Source organism: Macrobrachium nipponense, chromosome 7 (genome assembly GCF_015104395.2).
Source record: "Macrobrachium nipponense isolate FS-2020 chromosome 7, ASM1510439v2, whole genome shotgun sequence".
Taxonomy (NCBI): Eukaryota; Metazoa; Arthropoda; class Malacostraca; order Decapoda; family Palaemonidae; genus Macrobrachium; species Macrobrachium nipponense.
In genome coordinates this window covers 60374279-60394278 of record NC_061109.1, presented here as the reverse complement: position 1 = coordinate 60394278, position 20000 = coordinate 60374279, and the positions used below count along the sequence as shown (strand labels likewise).

General features: G+C 37.7%; 1 protein-coding gene across 5 annotated transcripts in view; it reads left to right on the top strand.

Annotated features, from left to right (window-relative positions):
- Window positions 1-20000, top strand: part of LOC135217499 (receptor-type tyrosine-protein phosphatase kappa-like) — a 184774-nt gene that overhangs the window by 13064 nt on the left and 151710 nt on the right. The window contains exon 1 of one of the 5 annotated variants that reach the window (XM_064253452.1): window positions 9023-10357. The exons of the other annotated variants lie outside the window; for them this stretch is intronic. Coding sequence (XP_064109522.1) covers window positions 10120-10357 — 238 coding nt within the window. The 5' untranslated portion in view covers window positions 9023-10119. Of the gene's footprint in view, window positions 1-9022; window positions 10358-20000 lie in introns of those variants that run through there. 5 annotated transcript variants of the gene reach the window in all.

The window sequence follows — 20000 nt, the reverse complement described above, 5'->3', positions numbered from 1 at the left end:
GGATGTTATGGGGTATTTAGGTTGATTATGTATAAATTTTGATTACACACACACATACACACGCACACACACATATGTATATATATATATGTAGTATATATATGCATATATACATAAATATACTGGACTGAAACCAGGTGAACAATAATAAACATGAAATTAAGATTAAAGCCGCAGCTTCTCATTTAAATTAGTCAGTATGTATACAGAGTGACGTGAATCCACATTTCCCTTTAAATCTTTTCACAGGGAAGACGCTTTGTGATAAAAGAATTAAACCTTTTCATCTCAGTTGTTATCACTTTCTCTATTTTTGCATGAACTGCACAGCTACCTCCCCTCCCCCCAACACCCCTCCTCATATACATGTACACACACATACACATCACACACAATAAGTGATATTTGCGCCTCAAATTTTGTGAGCATAAAAAAACGCGTTTTAAATGAAAAAATGTCATACTCTAAAGGTAGGTACACACATTTTTTTTTTTTTTTACACACACACACCACACACACACACAGACACACACATATATATATATATATATATATATATATATATAATATATATGCATATATATATACATATATATATATATATATGAATATATATATATATATATAATATAATATATATATATATATATATATATATATATATATATATATAAATTCTATGCCCTAGCTATTAAGCATTTTCTTTACAATTTTCTATTCTTTTTAGATTTTGAATTAGATACTAGCAAATTGCGTAGGAAAACATAATATGATATCGTAAATATTGCTTACATTCAGTTATACATTAACAATGTATAATAAAACGCTTTCAGTGGATAAATAGAATTCTGTGGAAGCATGTGATGAAAGTCGAATTCTTTTTTTTTTTCATGGTGCTGACACCGAAAAGGGAATGAGTTCTTAAGAAAAGAGGCAGGTTAAGCTGTTTTGGAAACAAAGAGGAAGGCTAAGAATTCCACAGCGGATAAACCCCGGTGCATCTTTAGAGTGGTGGTAGTTTTAGAATGGAAGAATGTCAGAAGAGGACAAGATTCATGAAATAGAAAAAAATAATAAATTTTTTTTAATTGCAATGATACGCATAGTTTCTAGGTAAACTTCTTTTCATCATATTCTAAACAGTCAATAAATGCCATTACTTTATTATACATTTACTTATTATTGTATATATCTATTAATCGTTTTACATTACCATAAGAACCGTTTTCTTTTTATTTAACACCTCACACTCATGTTATGTAGAAGGTATGATAGACGAAACATTGCATGACATTCATGGCTGAAGAATACACTGTAAACCTCTACCTACTGTACACTCTATTGCATAAAACATTATTCTTTTCGTTTCTGTCTTCTGTCAATCACATCTTTCTCAAATCATGCTATTATGCCCGATATCTGACATTTTGACATCCACTTATGTTAGTTTGAACTAAAAATCGGTCATTAACCATTTTAATTTCCCAACAGGAAGAACTTGAATATGGAAAGGAAATGAATTTATTGAAGAGAATCACCGTCATATCTTTTGGTGACGAAATTTGCGTGACAAAATACCCCGGAAAAATCTGAATATATTTACTTTGACAGATCTGCAGTACAATTAGTGTGATATAGATCCGGCAAAGGATTGGAACATCAATGACACTCAACAACAGGGAGCAACAAAAGGAAAATTCTGAGAGAACGTTGTTTCAAAGGCAGTGTTACCGGGTTTTTCAAATTAAACGCGTCAGAGGCTAAACGGTTTCGATTTAGGGGCATAGGACCTGTGAGGTTGCAGAGAGAGAGAGAGAGAGAGAGAGAGAGAGAGAGAGAGAGAGAGAGAGCGGGGTTACTCGAATTCCCAAAGAGAACCTTAGCTATATCTATTGGTTTTGCCAAACAGCTAGAGAGAGAGGGAGAGCAAGAGAAAACGTGTCAGAGAAAACATACTGGGACTAGTGGAGAGAGAGAGAGAGAGAGAGAGAGAGAGAGAGAGAGAGAGAGAGACGGAGTCATTGGACCTACCATGACCTAACCAGATAAGAAGACTAAAGGAGCAGGAGGCGCTCTCCCTAATTCCATCCTTATCGTTTTCATGGACCTTTGTCTCAACCGGACCCTTTGAGAGAGAGAGAGAGAGAGAGAGAGAGAGAGAGAGAGAGTGGTACATTGCATCATATCTATGATGCCCCAAGTCAGCACACAAACGGACCACCAGTTAGGGATATCTCTGTGGTCATGAGATTCCTCTTGGAAAATGACGGCAGGCGTTTGTCCATCTTCAGTATCCTACGGATATCCTACGAGAAACGGAACTAGGAGGAGGGGAGGAAAAAGGGCCTCTGTTAATTAATTGTTCCTCTATTATCATTTAATATTTAAAAGAAAAAGGAAAGCGGTAGACGACAATTACTTACAGTATAGGTCAAGTGTAACATCAAAAAGGACCTCTCTTCATTAGTTATACCTCAGTTCTGTAAAAAAGAAAAGATTAAGAGAAAGAAGGAAAAGGCCTACGATAATCAGTCAGAGAAATAGGTCAAGTGAAACATCGATCATGAATGACCTTCGGCGTTTGGATGCTTAAGGCTGCCCTCCCTGCCTCTACTGCCCAGCGCCAGCTGTGGCATCCTATCACTACTACCACCTGGGCATCAGCACAGAGCACCGAAGTATCCTCTGATCTGGGGAGATACCACCTGCTGCAGGATACAGCGACTCTCGTGACACCCCTCGCCAAGGAGAAGTATGGATCAAGGTTAGACTCGACGGGGGTCCTGGCAGGACTTCAAGGGGCCGAGTACTTCGACGTCTCGCAGGAGAGGCTTCTTCCCTTAGCGGGGGAGGGAGGAGGAGGAGGCGTAGGAGGCGTAGGAGGAGGAGTTCCAGACGTCATCGTCGCCGCCGCGGCCGAAAGCCAGCGACTGGCGGAGAGATCTCCGTCGGGCATCCTACCCAGGAGAACTGCTGCGCAGCTCCAAGCGGTGCCTCCTGACGAGGAAGGAATCGTCGTCCTCCTGAACGAGGCGTCCGTCGCGTCGAGGAGTTGGTCGAGGAGCACGAGCGCCTTCTTCTACATCGTCTACTTCTGTGCTCTGCTGGGCATCGTCGTCTACACGGAGACGACTAGAATGGTCATGGTGCCCATCACCATCTTCCTCATCGTGCTGTCCCTCGTGCTCTTCGTCTTTATCCTCTTCTGCGTGTGCTTCGTGCTGTTCCTCTGATGTCTGGACGGCGGCGGGAGTGAGGCGCCCCTCACTTCGGCCGCGCGGAGGCACAAGGAGAACCGATGCGGCTGTCAGCTCAGGCACGTCGAGCTGAGGGATTTCCCGACGAGGGAGAGAGTGCTCTGACGGGCAGTGGCTCCTGAGGCGGGGGTTTCCCAGACTAGGCCTATGAGCAGGCGTTTCAAATCCAAAATCTTTATTAGCCTTACATCATTCGTTAATTTTCCTGCCCAACTGCTGAAGGTGAAGTTTCCTAGACTAGGCTTATGAGCTTGAGCAGGCATTTCCATTCCAAAATGCCGTTATTAGCTTCACTTACTCATCGTTAGTTTTCCTACCAAATTATCTCCTACAGGCACTCTTTCAATTACGGGCTACTCAAGAGCTAAAGCCCTTCCTGGCATAAGCCAGCTTAACCTAGAAGAATAAGGAGGCCTATTAATCTTACTTATCTATCGTTAGCTATCCTGCAAAATGATCTCCGACAGGTACTACTATTTCAATTAGGGCAGACCGGAAGCTAAGGCTCATGATGGCATAATGCAAGTTTAAACTAGAAAAATAAGAAGAAGATGAGGACTAAGAGCTAAGGCCAGTGCTGGCATAAAGGGAAATTACACCAGAAGAATAATAAGGTGAAGACTGGCACTAGACGGTCGAGTCAGGTGAAATATGGAGATGAAATCCGCAGAGTGCAGTGATGACTGTGCCTGAATGACTCATTGTCGAGATTCCTTTAATTATAGAAGCAAACTAATATTTATTATAATTAGCTGTTTGTTTCATTGCTTGTAAAGTTATTATATATCAGCACAAATGAGCAAAAACTCAAATGGCACAAAATGATTTTATTCGTAACGACGTGAAAAGCACCAGCTTGCAAAAAATAACTTAAATCTTTAATGCTACAAGACGTTACGAGACATGAAATCAAAGTGAATGAAAAACAACAAATAATGGATTGAGGCAATAAATCTCTTAGTCTGGATGGCGGCTCTCGGGCCTAGCTGTGACCTACTGCCGATTCACCAAAAGTATTTACATACTGTCGGAAGTTATAGTAACGATTTTGCAAATGATTGAATGATGCATGACTTTAGGTGGCGTCGCGACAAATTTGTTAGGCGTATCTCATAAATGAACTTGACCGAAAAGACACGAGTGTATGGTGATTTATAAATAATAACCTTATTTAAAGGAAAATGAAAGCATAACAATTAAATAATTCGTAAAATACAATTTGGTGTTACCATATACTGCTATGTATTAAAATATTTCATTTACTAATACAGAGAGAGCAAGTCTGACAGTAATCACAGAGAGAGAGAGAGAGACTGTGGAGTTGATAATTCTCTACATGAAATAATCAGGAATGAGTAAACATTTACGCATTCACAGATTTACGAATTTACAAATATGAGGTTCTATACGCTTTACAAGATTGCATAGAGAGAGAGAGAGAGAGAGAGAGAGAGAAGAGAGAGAGAGAGAGAGAGAGAGAGAGGCGCCCAAATGCCCTAGTTAATCAGCTGGCCAGGGGCCACCTGTCTTTAGCCCTCGTAAGAAAATACCCTCGACGACTGCACTACCAACTTCAGATTCAGGAATCCTCGATAGGAGAGAGAGAGAGAGAGAGAGAGAGAGAGAGAGAGAGAGAGAGAGAGAGAGAGAGAGAGAGAGAGGATGGTGGACAAACTGTCAAGTTTCCTAAACATTTACGCAATTACAGATTTACGAATATAGGAGGGTCTATACTTCTTACTTTGGAATGCAAAATTTCTCTTATAAAACTTGTTCATCGATTCCGACTTTTGTTGTTCAGTGTACAATGAATGGTGTTAAATTTGCTAAACATTTAAGCATTTACAAATTTACGAATTCACGCAAATAACAGGGCTAATACGTTGTACTATGGGATGTATAATTGCTCTTATAAAACTTGTTCATCAATTGTGATTGACTTTTGCTGTCTTTTGCTGTTCAGTGTACAATGAATGGTGTTAAATTTGCTAAACATTTACGCATTTACAGATTTACGAATTTACGAATATGAAGGTCTATACGTTTTACAATGGGTTGTAAAATTGCTCTTTAAAACTTCCTTATCAATTGCGACTGACTTTTGATGTTCAGTGCAAAAGGTCCAATGTTAAATTTGTATGTGTAAAGAATTTACAGATTTACGAATTTACGCAAATATGAGGGTCAATGCGTTGGGATGTAAACTTGCTCTTGCAGAGCTTGTTTATCAACTGCGATTACCTTTTTAAGACAGTGTATAAGGGCCAATGTGAAATTTGTATGTGTAGAACATTTACAGATTTACGAAGTTACGGATACAATAGGGTCAATGCGTCTTACAATGGGATGTTAAATTGTTCTTATAGACTTGTTTATCACTGCAATTGACTGTTGATGCCCAGCGTAATAGGAACGATGATGAATTTGCTAAACATTTATTCATTTACAAAGTACGAATTTACAAATATAAGAGGGTTGTGCGTCTTACAATGGGGCGTCAAATTGCGCTTATAAAACACGTTTTCTTGTAAAATTATCAATAAAAATATTTACAAGCATTTAGAAATTTACAGAATTACGAATTTAAAAACAAAGACAGCCAATACGTCGTATTATAGGATATATAAATTCTGTCATAAAACTTGAATATCAATTACCATTTTCTTTTGATGTTGTATAAGGACCCACGTCAAATTTACAATTATTTACACATTTACACACGTGCGTGAATGCAACTAAGATTGCATTTGATGTAACATGACCTGGAGATCATACTGCAATAATTAACAGAATGATGTTGAGTACGAAAATTATTGAGAATGACATACAATTATATAAAGGCTTTGTTCCTACGTATTGTTTCACGCCACACAAACTAGAGAAGTATTTAGAGATAAATTTACTGCACGTTATCAGGACAGCGTAGCAAATGAGAGAGAGAGAGAGAGAGAGAGAGAGAGAGAGAGAGAGAGAGAGAGAGAGAGAGAGAGAAATGACCTAGGTATATTCAGTCTTTGAAAGGAATAGTCATTTGAAAATAAGTAGGGTGAAGCTATGACTTACAGAGAGGTAAGAATATATATAATTCTTTGTACTGTAATGCGAAAATTAGGACAGTTAATATAAAACTAATACAAAATATATATTAGTATATTAACTTTGTTCTGATGCAAAAATACGAATGGGCAAATTAACATATTTGAAAAAGAATTACGAATGCGCATTGAATTTCCTAGTAATAGAAAGATATTGAGTTGGATAACAAACTTCAAAGAAAAATGAGATTGTAGATTACTGCAATTACCCATTACAGTAAGGGAAATGGGCCTATAAAAAAATAAAAATTCATATACACATCGGATAAAAAAATGTTTTTTCATTCTCGCTCAAAAAGGTGACGTGTTTCAGAACACAATAAAAAGAATTATACATTTATATAACTCGTAAACGTATTATTTAAAAAAAAAATTCCTCGAAATTATTACTATATGTAAATGTTTTCCCTCAACAATAAGATCACATACATAAATCAACATTATACTAGATAACTTTAACAATACCTATATTACGGAGTCGACATGACATGTATATTACTCACTGATGAACATAGGAAAATAATCCTTGTCATTATTCATACACTTCTGTTCATTTTCATGAAAATGTTTTTAACGTCCCGAGAGTGGAGTAAACTATTTGGGTCACAAGAGAAATTTAATGTTTGCTCAAAAATGTCGTATATTCGTAGAGTAAAGTTGTTGAACAAGAGAATATAAGGTATTTCAAGACTGTCATTTACGTGAAGATATGTCACTGTTTCCATAGCTAAGTTTCATTAAAGTTTATATATATATATATTATATATATATATATATATATATATATATATATATATATATATATATATATATATATAAATTCTCATTCTGGTTGTCTACGGCATCATATATGCACGACTGACTTTCCTTGATAAAAATATCTGTCACAATTTTATCAATTTTATTAGCTCAATATTTCTCCAGTTATTATTGAATTGATGTTAAGCCCTTATATAATTATAAGAAAAGAGGCTACCTGTAAGTTCTAAGTTAGTTATAGTAATCAGGAACTTGAACCTCATGTCAGGTGAAATGAAGCCATTTAATTTTTCTTTAACAGTAGACATAAACTGTTAAATTTTTTCATTTTCTATTATTAATATAATGTTGCTGGTTCAGCTAGCATGTTGCCTGCGAAGTGCTTTCACCGATTTTAAAGAACCCTGCTTTAACATTATTTAAACATTTCTTTGGTAATTTGTTACCTTCAGCTTAAGAGGTTCATAAAGGCTTTTGATATATATATATATAATATATATATATATATATATATATATATATATATATATATATATATATATCAAAAAAAGCCTTTATGAATCTTAAGCTGAAGGTAACAAATTACCAAAGAAAAGTTTAAATAATGTTAAACTTTTTCTTTGGTAATTTGTTACCTTCAGCTTAAGATTCATAAAGGCTTTTGATATATATATATATATATATATATTTTATATATATAAATATATATAATATATATATATATATATATATATATATATATATATATCAAAAAGCCTTTATGAATCTTAAGCTGAAGGTAACAAATTACCAAAGAAAAGTTTAACATTATTTAAACTTTCTTTGGAATAATTTGTTTACCTTCAGCTTAAGATTCATAAGGCTTTTGATATATATAATAATATATAATATATATATATATATATATATATATATATATATATATATATATACATATATCAAAAGCCTTATGAATCTTAAGCTGAAGGTAACAAATTACCAAAGAAAAGTTTAAATAATGTTAAAGCAGGGTTCTTTAAAATCGGAGAAAGCACTTCGCAGGCAACATGCTAGCTGAACCAGCAACAATATATTAATAATAGAAAATGAAAAAATTTAATAGTTTATGTCTACTGTTAAAGAAAAATCAAATGGCTTCATTTCACCTGACATGAGGTTCAAGTTCCTGATTACTATAACTAACGTAGAACTTACAGGTAGCCTCTTTTCTTATAATTATATAAGGGCTTCGTAGACAACCAGAATGAGAATTTAACAGATATGACTTTTAATTTTTTGAATTTTATAAATTATATTCTTTATTTTTGAATGGGAGGAAGGGCAAGTCTTTTCCATTTAGAATCATATAAATCATATTCTTTTTTTGTAATGGGAGGGAGGATACGTCCTTTCATATTTGAATTTTATAAATTAAATTCTGTATACTGTACCTTTTTTCTTTTATATTGAGTAGAAGGGAGGGTAAGTCCTTGCCTTTCTGAATTTTATAATTGCACCCTTTTTCTTCTTTTGGAATGGACGGGAGGGCAAGTCCTTTCCTTTCTGACTTTCATAAATTATAATTTTTTTTTTTTTAATGGAAGAGAGGGTTAGTCCTTTCCTTTTTGAATTTTATAAACTGTAGTTTTTTTTTTTTTTTTTTTTTTTTTTTAAAGGGAAGGGAAGGCAAGGGATTTAAGTCTTTGGGAATATGGACCAGAGTAAAGAAACAATAAGAATCGAGATGACAAGGATAAACTCGTTCCCTCAGGACACAGGTAACTTGAAGCACAGATAAAGGAAAATCCGGCTAAAAAAGGGGGAGATTTGTGATTAATGATATTTCACAAAGGACCGAGAGCACGAGAATGCGCGAATTAAGGTGTGAGGGAGGTGAGGTGTGTGTGTGTGTGTGTGTGTGTGCGTGTGTCTGTAGCCAGTGATTGTGGTAGAGGTGGTTGTGTGGTGGCACAGGAGAGAGGAGGGAGGGAAGTAGGTGCCAGTGAGTGTACGTAGGGTGTAGAACCGGGCCACTTCCCCCAATCCTTCTACCCCCTTTTCAGGGGTCCCAGTGCCCCGCCGTGCGTGTGTGGTGTGCACCAAATACTTGGCTTCTGTACCGGGTTCTTCAACCTACGGTTTTAGCTGCGGGAGGTGTGGGTAGCTAGAGCAGCAGCCATCACCAGCAGAGGAGGAAAGGCAGGGCCTAGCGAGCCTTGGGTGCTGCAGTAGTACCCTGGGATTTGCCCATCTGAAGACGTGCCCGTGTGTGCCCGCCCGCGCGCGTTGTCCGTCTCGCAGTGGCGCGCCGCCCGCTCGCCTGCCCCCCCTCGAGAGTCGTCCCGTTCGGCATAATAGCCACAACAGAGGGGCCTGGACGTGTGGAAATATATACCTGTTGGGGGAAAATGAGTGCGTGAGTCAGGGTTCTTCTTCTTCTTAGCTTCTTATAGTCTCAGTGATCGTCCGCCGCCGCGTTCTCCCTCCTGCCGGAGGAGAAGAAGAAGAAGAAAAGGGAGTAGAAGTAGAAGTAGAAGGGGAGTGAGTGCCTTTAGGAAAGCTTGCCCCTTCTTTCCTTTCGTCCGTCCTTCCTTCCTCTCAAAGACAGCCCGACAAGAGGAGATCGCTGCTGTCTTCTTCGGGAGAAGGGCCGACGTAGTGAGTAGTGAAATCTGATGATTCGAACAGTGCCGTCGCCGAGTGTTCTCCGGGCGGTGGAGAGGTACCGAGGGGGGCGTCGTCGTCATCATCATCATCATCGTCTCTCAGGCGTCTGAAGCAGCCCTTTGGAGTGTTTCGGGGGGAGGTTTCATATCGGAAAAAGTGCAAAAGAAGTAGTGTTTTGTTCAAGGGGCGTTCTTAAAAGGAATAGTATATCTAGAAAGAAAATCAAATAAGTAAATAGAGATAGCTGACGGAGGCTGTCCTCGAAGTGAAAAGGAGTTCGATACCATTCGTGCCCTCTTCGGGAATTCATTCCTCCTCCTCCTCCTCCTCCTGGGTGTCCAAAGTGAAACCAAAGTCGAGTTATGATGCGGGATAGGGATGCGATGTCCGCTGACGAGAGCGTGGCCTCGTCCTCGGCCGAACCGAGTGTCGTGGCCGCCGAAAACGCGGCCGGGGGCAAGAGGAAGAAGGGCCGGTCCAAGTCGGCCTCCAGACTCCACGACAAGTCCAAGAACAAGGTCCGCCACTCGAAGGACCCCGTCTCACTCCTGCCCAATCGCCTCCAGCTCTCCATGCTCAATTCGGGACTTATCAATATCAGTAAGTAGACGAATAATCAGGAATTAGATAATCCCTCCATCAAATCAGTAATTAGACACTTTAGACAACCCCTTCCATCACATCAGTAATTAGGCACTTTTAGACACCCCCTTCCATCAAATCAGTAATTAGACACTTTTAGACACTCCCCTCCCTCAATCAGTAATTAGACATTTTTAGACACCCCCTTCCATCACATCAGTAATTAAGCACTTTTAGACACCCTTTCCATCAAATCAGTAATTAGACACTTTTAGACACCCCTTTCCATCAAATCAGTAATTAGACACTTTTAGACACCCCCTTCCATCAAATCAGTAATTAGACACTTTTAGACACCCCCCTTCCATCAAATCGTATTAGACAACTTTTAGACACCCGTACCATCAAAATCAGTAATTAGGACACACCCCCTTTTAGACACTTTTCCTGTTTTCCACCCATCAAAGTAAATTAGGAACTTTAGGAACAACCCACCTCTCCAATGAAATTCAGTAATTTTAGGCACCCCCTTTTATAAACACCCCTACCAATTTTGAATCCAGTAATTAGCACTTTAGTACAACTCCATCAAATCCGTTTTATAGGCAAAACTAAGACACCCTTTTCCATCAAATCAGTAATTAGGCACTTTTAGACCCCCCTTCTCATCAATCAGTAATTAGGCACTTTTAGACATTCCCCTTCCATCAATCAGTAATTAGGCACTTTTAGACATTCCCCTTCCATCAATCAGTAATTAGGCACTTTTAGACACCCCCTTTTTCCATCAATCAGTCATTTTCAGGTTTCACATTTTTAGACACTCCCCGCCCCTCATCACAAACTCTCCATCAAATCAGAATTAGACACTTTTAGACACCCCTTCCATCAATTCAGTAATTGACACTTTTTGACACCGCTTCCATCAATTCAGTAATTAGACACTTTTAGACACCCCTTCCATCAAATCAGTAATTAGGCACTTTTAGACACCCCATTCCATCAAATCAGTAATTAGACACTTTTAGACACCCCCTTCCATTGAATCAGTAATTAGGCACTTTTAGACACCTCTTCCATCAAATCAGTAATTAGGCCCTTTTAGACACCCCTTCCATCAAATCAGTAATTAGGCACTTTTAGACACCCCTTCCATTGAATCAGTAATTAGACACTTTTAGACACCCCTTCCATCAAATCAGTAATTAGACACTTTTAGACACCCCCTTCCATCAAATCAGTAATTAGGCACTTTTAGACACCCCTTCCATTGAATCAGTAATTAGACACTTTTAGACACCCCTTCCATCAAATCAGTAATTAGACACTTTTAGACACCCCTTCCATCAAATCAGTAATTAGACACTTTTAGATACCCCCTTCCATCAAATCAGTAATTAGGCACTTTTAGACACCCCCTTCCATCAAATCAGTAATTAGACACTTTTAGACACCCCCTTCCATCAAATCAGTAATTAGACACTTTTAGACACCCCTTCCATCAAATCAGTAATTAGACACTTTTAGACACCCCCTTCCATCAAATCAGTAATTAGGCACTTTTAGATATCCCCTTCCATCAAACCAGTAATTAGACACTTTTAGACACCCCCTTCCATCAAATCAGTATATAATTAGACATTTTTAGACACCCCTTCCATCAAATCAGTTATTAGACACTTTTAGACACCCCCTTCCATCAAATCAGTGATTAGGCACTTTTAGACACACCCTTCCATCAAATCAGTAATTAGACACTTTTAGACACCTCCTTCTGTCAAATCAGTAATTAGACATTTTGTGACGTCCCCTTCCATCAAATCAGTAATTAGACACTTTTAGACACCCCCTTCCATCAAATCAGTAATTAGGCACTTTTAGACAATACCATCCCTCCAATTAGTAATTAGACACTCCTCCCAAATCAGTCATGGTTACACATTCCCCCGACAGTAATTAGAAACTCCATCCCAATCAGTAATAGAAACAAACACTCCAGGGTTTAGAAATTCTCAACCACAGTAATAAGACACTCCTCCAAATCAGTGATAAGACACTCCCTTAAATCAGTAATTAGACACTTTCCCCTAAATAAAAAATTAGACACTCTCCCCCACAGTCATTAGACACCACCAAATCAGTAATTAGACACACCTCTTAAATAAATAATTAGACACACTCCCACAGTCATTAGACACCCCCAAATCAGTAATTAGACACTTCACAACGCAAACCAATGATTAAACACTCTCCCTAAAATCAGTAATAAGACACTACCCTCAAATCAGTAATTAGACAATCCCCCAAAAATCAGTAATTACTCCTCCACCAATTTAGTAATTAGACATTACCTTAAACTCAGCAATTAGACACTCCTCTGCAAATCAGTAATTACACACTACCCTAAAATCAATAATTAGATAGTTCTCAAATCATAATTAGCCAAACACACAAATCAGTAATTAGACACTCCCCAACCAGTAATTAAGCATTCCCCCAATCAGTAATTAGACACCCCCAAATCAGTAATTGGACACTCCTCTTCCAAATCAGTAATTAGATACTCCCCACCCCAATCAGTAATTAGACACTCACTACGAATCAGTAATTAGGCACTCCATACGAATCAGTAATTCGACACTCCCTCCCAATCTCTCATTAGACACTCCTCCCTAAAGTAATTAGACATTCCTCACCCAAATCAGTAATTAGTCACTACCCTCAAATCAATTAGTAATTAGACACCACACAAAATCTGTTATTAGACACCCCTCCAAAATCAATAATTAGAAGGTCACCCCCAATTAGTAATTAGATACCCCACAAAATCAGTTATTAGACAAACCCCCTAGTTAGTAATTAGACAGCCCCCCAAATCAGTAATTAGGCCCCAAAAGCTGTATAACTAACTAGAAGTCGAAAGAACTGTTATCATAATATAGTTAGAACTACTTTGCATCAGTAATATTAATCAATAATCATAATCCTTAATAGGATTAACAAAAACGCATAATCTATTTGACAAACTGAAGTCTACTGACCCAGGGACATTATTATAGCTCATCTTAAGGTATATTGAAATTTCCCTTCACACATGTCGTAGGTTCCGAGTTTTTCCTTTATGATTTACTGAAACGAAATATTGTTGATTAAACGTATCTGTGAAGAGCAGTAGAACGCACCTAATTCATAACACAACTAAAACGAAAATGACGATGATTTTCGAGAAATTATAAAGGAACTGCCTCAAAAATGTATTGCTTTGTCTGTTTTTTTTCATTAATTTATTTATGTTTCTATACACATATATATGTGTATATATATCAAACACAAAATAAAGTGATAACACAAGGAGCCTTCAGAAATAATTCTTTTTTTGAAGTCAAAGACTCAGTAGGTACCGTCTACAAATAATTATTTCAAATAAATACGTCTTTGTCATATACAATATATATCTATATATATATATATATATATATATATATATATATATATAACACACACACACACACACACACACACATATATATATATATAATATATATATATATATATATATATATATATATATGGTGTGTGTGTGTGTGTGTGTGTGTGTGTGTGTGTGTGAGTGTGTGTGTGGGGGGCATGCGTGCGTGCGTGCGTGCGTGTGTGTGTGTGTGTGTGTGTGCGTGTGTGTGAATGATTGCGTATCATTACAGAACTAAGGAACCCAGCTGAAATTAATTAACAATTCAGTCTATTTTTCGTAAAAAGTCCAGAGGTTTGGACTTTTTACGGAATAACCATTTTTATTATTTTGTTGTTAATCGAAACTGGGAGCGATAAAGTTACGGCTTTTTATTTAAATCAAAATGAGTAGAATTAGAGTTGATTGACACTGTACGAAATATGGGAGAAAGGAACGTATGCATAAAAACTGGAGAGGAATATTTTGAATTTTTATAACCAAACTTTTACTTTCGCCTCTGTCCGAGAGGCGTCTCTGGTGTAAAACATGTCATAGTCCTATAAGCGAAGAAACATTTTAAATAGAAATATCGTTCCTAGGTTTATTTAAAGACAGATTTATGTAAACCAAATGGGTTTTATGTTACAGTGTATGCTTGAAATGAACTGCATCTACAAGATAGTATTTACAAGATGGTTACAAGTACGCGAAACGGTTGTATGTTGTAGACTTGTTAAGTACATACAAAATTAAGTCAGAAATGACAAAAAAAAAACCTTGTGACAAATTATGTAAACCTTCATCGAATAGCCATTTTCAAAAGAGCTAAATAAATGAATGATTTTACTATGTGCGATCAAATTCTCAATCATCGTTCCTGAAAAATCATCGTAATATTAAAAAATTGAAAAGTAAGTCTTCTTGTTTAGAATTCCGTCTCTTCGTCTCCGCCACATAACCCATGAATTAGTCTAACCCAGTTTACTTTCATTCATGATCAGGTGTAAACCTTCCTCACTGGATAAGAGCTGATTTGTCAACCACCTCCCGCTTGTTTGTGGTCAAAACTGACAGAGCGAAAGCCCGTGCTTTCACAAAGCCACCTAAATCAGGCAACGGTTTAGCGAGAGAGTCGATAGAGGTCGCTGAAAGAAGTCGTGATTAGGCCTATATTTCCGGTTTAGGTAACGATGAGAAGTATTGAGAAGTAGAGAAGTATTTTTCTGCTTTCTTAAAAATAAAGTGACAACAGACAGAAAGAACGTACAGGAAATAGACTGCGCAACGAGAGAGAGAGAGAGAGAGAGGAGAGAAAGAGAGAAACAGTGCATCCCTCAGCTGTCATCTCGGGGCTCAGATCGCGAAAGACCTTGACCCACTAACTCCCCTCAGAACTCATTCGTGACACGAGAAAGATTTTTTTTTCTTCTTTTCCCCTCACTAGGCCACATTTCAACATTTTTTTCCTCTTGTCGATTTTTTCTAACTTTTTTTTTTTATTTCTCTTTTACGACACCGCACTGGGGGGCGTGAAAACGATGCGAGGAACGGAGATAAATATAGTGGAGAAGGGGCTGAGAGACAGAGAAAGGAGACGTAGAACTGTGGCGTCGTTGACTTGAGAAGCACTGAGACGCGAAACTGTGAAACCGTGTGAATTATTTCCGCATTCGCGCGAAACTACCTCTCACGGCTTTCGAAGATTTATTTTATACTGCGGAAAGGGAGAATATACTGGATTCTTATGAATATAATCTTGAGAGAGAGAGAGAGAGAGAGAGAGAGGAGAGGAGACGAGAGAGAAGAGAGAGAGAGAGAGAGAGAGAGAGAGAACCGGTAAACTTGAGTGAGTCAAGAAGGCATTCCCCAAGTTGTAGCATATGACGTTGAGAAAAAAAATGGGAGAGAGAGAGAGAAAGAGACTGGGTCAAGGCCTAAAAGTGGGAGGCCTCTCTCCTCCTCCTCCTCCTCCTCCTCCTCCTCCTCCCACTTTTAGCTCTTTGACGAAGCCAAAGTTAGCAACCTGGGTACTTCTCTCGCGGTGAGGTGAAGGGGAGGCTTCAGATCGCATCTAATTGAGAGGCTTATTGAAAACATGTCTTTCAATTGAATTCTTGTTTGTTGTTGATTATTTAAGAAGTGAAGTAAACATGAAATAATTATTTTATGGTCTTTTCTTGGCAAATAGACAGACGTAGACATTTTCATCTCCGTCGAAGCAATTACGCGGAGAGTATAGTGTTACTTGAATCCGTTTGTCTAAAGGTCTAGAATTCATCCAGGGATTGCGAAAATTTGTTAATTTTTTATCTAAAAGAAAACACATCAAATGATAATCTTATGCTACTATTGCATATGTCACCCATAGGCTCGGCATAATTTTTGTAAATTAAATGCTTATGGGAAAGAACGAGGCACCAGGATCCCTTATGTCATTTGCCAACAAACATTAAAAACAAATTTAGCGTTGGAAATCAATGACAAATACAAGATCCTGGATGAGAGAAAATCGTTGAACATATTTCTCTCTGAACAGAAAAAAGGCTTTATATTTCACAATTAGATTCATCTGGAGAATTGCATCTAAAATTATAGTTTATAAGTTATCCTACTTACAGAGGACAAATTGGTTAGTGGTAAAATAGATAAAATTAGTTCTATGGTAATGTTTGTTCAGTCCACCACGGAAAAAAATAAAAGTGTGGAAGAATCTCCCAGCTAGCATTAGATGTGTTTTCACTAAATGAATAAATAAATAAAATGATTGATTACTTAACTGTTTTAACGTAACAAAAATGAAAGAAGATAAAAGAAACAAGCAATTAATAATAAAGGAACATAAATAAGCACAACTGAATTTTACTCAGAGTATGTACGAACCGATCAAAGAAACAAGTTTAAAATAATGTTATTTCAGTGTTACTACATAAGTCATCATTATTCTTTCCACAGTTTATAAAGTAATAAGGCAAGCTCTTGATCATTTATATAGATGATATGGTAAGACTACTCTGTAATTAAGGAATGAGCTAAAGAAAATGAGCTTTAATGTAGTTAGAAACGCCTACAAACAAAGTTTACAGCTAATCATGGGATAGAGCACCATTCATCCACAGGGTTTTAAAATTCAGTATTGTTTCTCATACATGCACATGGTCAAAAATGCCCAAAATAATAGATTTAAGCACTGGTCTTGTTGTGACTACACTCAAGCTTTTCTACAAATACCGGCGTATGTGGCGTATCTACGCAAATGCCTTTCGTACTTAAAACATCACTCAGAAACGAAAGAAAAGGTGACTCACGATGTTGGCCTCGGGACTCCAAAATAAATACGCATAAACGTTAGGCCTAACATGACAACTGGCTCAAAGGTAGTGAAATTGAGAAGAGACAGAGTGGGAGAGAAGGAAAAAAAATGTGTGTTAACCACGCTGGCCTAAATTCCACAAGTGACGTAAAAAATAACGCCAGGACTGTTTACAACAATAAAGATTTTGGGGGGGATGGGGTTAAGTTTGACTACGTTTGTGGGCGTCAAGCATAGTGCATTTTCTGTGGTTAGGCCTTTGTGGTTAGGTCAAGGGTTTTTAGGAGGAAGAACTACTATTATTTATTAAACAGATTCTGCTAAATGTGGCGCCATACATCAACACCGAAAGCACTCTGTGAAATTCATGAATCACGTTCCTTAAGATTGAATTCCACAACAATTCACAAGATTCCCTAACCTATTTCTCAGTTAACTGTTTTCATGTAAGTAGAACAGTCCATAAAAACGTATTTTTTTTTTTTTTTTTTTTTTTTTTTTTTTATCGGGAGCAAGTTGACCCAGAGTGGCCAAGTTTTTTTTATCATCATTACAAGAATTCTTTTCCATTTTATAGAAAAAGGTCCTTACAGCATCAAAAACAGTTTCTCATTTCGGGGATTTTGTTTCCAAAACCCTGGTATTAATAATTTTGTTCCTCTTAATATTTCGGTGACTTAGGGCCAAGTGATAAGGGTGTAAATACACTTTCATCCACCACATGTATTAATATTTGCCCAAAGCAGGTTACCTACAAAGTTAATACTTAATTTACAATGTTTCTGCAACAGTGCAAGTGAGATCACAGTAGGTGTGCGTGTAAATAAATGTGCCCATTTACAGATGCGCGAACGAACATCTGCATAGTGTCTCAGACAATTAATCTAGCGGCTATAGTACGAAAAACTTCTACTTTAATTATATACAGCAATCTGGGTCAGTGCGCGCGCGTGTGTGTGCGCAGGTGCGTATTTGTGTGTGTGTGTGTGTGTGTGTGTGGAAGCTCCGAGGCACATGCGCTCCCAATAGACACAGCTGTGGGGGAGAAATTCGTGGAAACCCCCAGGTGAGCCAGTTAGACACCTGGTTCCGGAGGGATGCTGTGAAGATGCAGTTGGATGCTGTGCAGATGAAATTGGATGCTGTGCAGATGAAAGAGAAATGCTGTGCAGATGCTATGAAGATGCTGCTGGATGCTGTGAGATGACAGAGAGACACTAGATGCTGTGGAGATATTACGGAGAAGGTTATAGATGCTGTGAAGATGACATGGGGATGCTGTTGGATGCTGTGAAGGTGCTGGTCGATGACAGAGAGATAATAGATGCTGTGACAATCCTGTGTAGATATAGAGATGTTTTTGCATGCTGTGAAGATGTCATGGAGATAATGTTGGATGTATGAAGATGCTGTGAGGATGCCACGGAGATGCTATGATGGTATCAAAGAGATAATGTTAGATGCTGTGAAGATAACATGGCGATACTGTTGGAATGCTGTGATAATGCCATGGAGATGTTGTTGGTTGCTGGTGGATGCTGTGACAATGTTGTGAAAATAAGATTAGAAGCTGTGTCAGTGCTGTTAAAAAGGTGTTGGGACTGTGACAATGCTGTTAGAACATTATGGAGATGTTAAAGTGATTATGCTGTGACATCACGACAAAATAGATGCTGCGAAAACGATGTTATGATGCTGTGCAAAAGTCGTGAAGATGCTGTTGTATGCCGTGAGGATGATATATGAATTCTGTTGGATGCTACGAAAATACTGTGAGGACATTCTGAGGATGTGTTAAAAAGTTGGTGAATGCTGTGACAACGCAGCGACTATGTTACTGGATGTTTTGAAAATGCTGTGAATATGCTATGAGTGTTGTGAAGATAGTGTGAAAGGGCTAAGAGAGTGCTGGAAAGATGCTATGAGTGTTGTGACAATGCTATAAAGATGCTGTTAAAGTGCTGCGAAAATGCTGTGAAGATGCTATGAGAGTTCTGCTAAAATGCTCTGGAGATGCTATGGGAGTGCTGTGGAAATGAAGTGACGATGTTACGAGTGTTGTGAAGATGCTATGACAGTGCTGTGAAAATGCTGTGAAGATGTTATGAAAATGCTGTGAAAATGCTATGATGCTGTGAAAAAGCTGTGGAAATGCTGTGAAGATGCTATGAAAATACTCTGGAGATGTATGAGAGTGCTGTGAGGATGCAATGAGAGTGCTGTTAAATGCTCTGGTGATGCTGTAAGTGGTGGGAAATGCTCTGGCGATGTTATGAGAATGCTGTGAAAATGGTGCCGAGATGCTGTGTAAAGAGGCAGAAGCTGTGGGATACTCCTAAAAATCGTTTTGCATGCCACGAAAATAAAATGCTGCAAAGATACTATGAAATGCTGTTGGGCTATCTGAAGACATGCTGTGTGCTGTTCAGATAATATCAATTCCATTGATATTAAGGAACAATTAACTTCAAAATGGTAACAAAATTGTAAAACCCTAACAACTTGCTTTTAAAGTCTTGTGCTGATCTTATTACACACTGAGTCTTGTATGGCTATAAATATGCACAGAGTCTTGTGTTGAAATCAATACAATTGAGTCTCGTATTGAAATCAAAATTCACCGAGTCTTGTCTTTTGATATATATTATATATATATATATATATATATATATATATATATATATATATATATATATATATATATATATACGGAGAATTGTACTGAAATCAATATACACCGAGTCTTGTATTCACCGAGTCTTGTATTGGAATCAGTATATGCTGAGTCTGTATTGAAAAAACTATACACTAATTCTTTGGTACTGAAGTAAATATACACTTAGTCTTGTACTGAAATTAATATAAATTGAGTCTTACATCGATATCAATATACACTAACG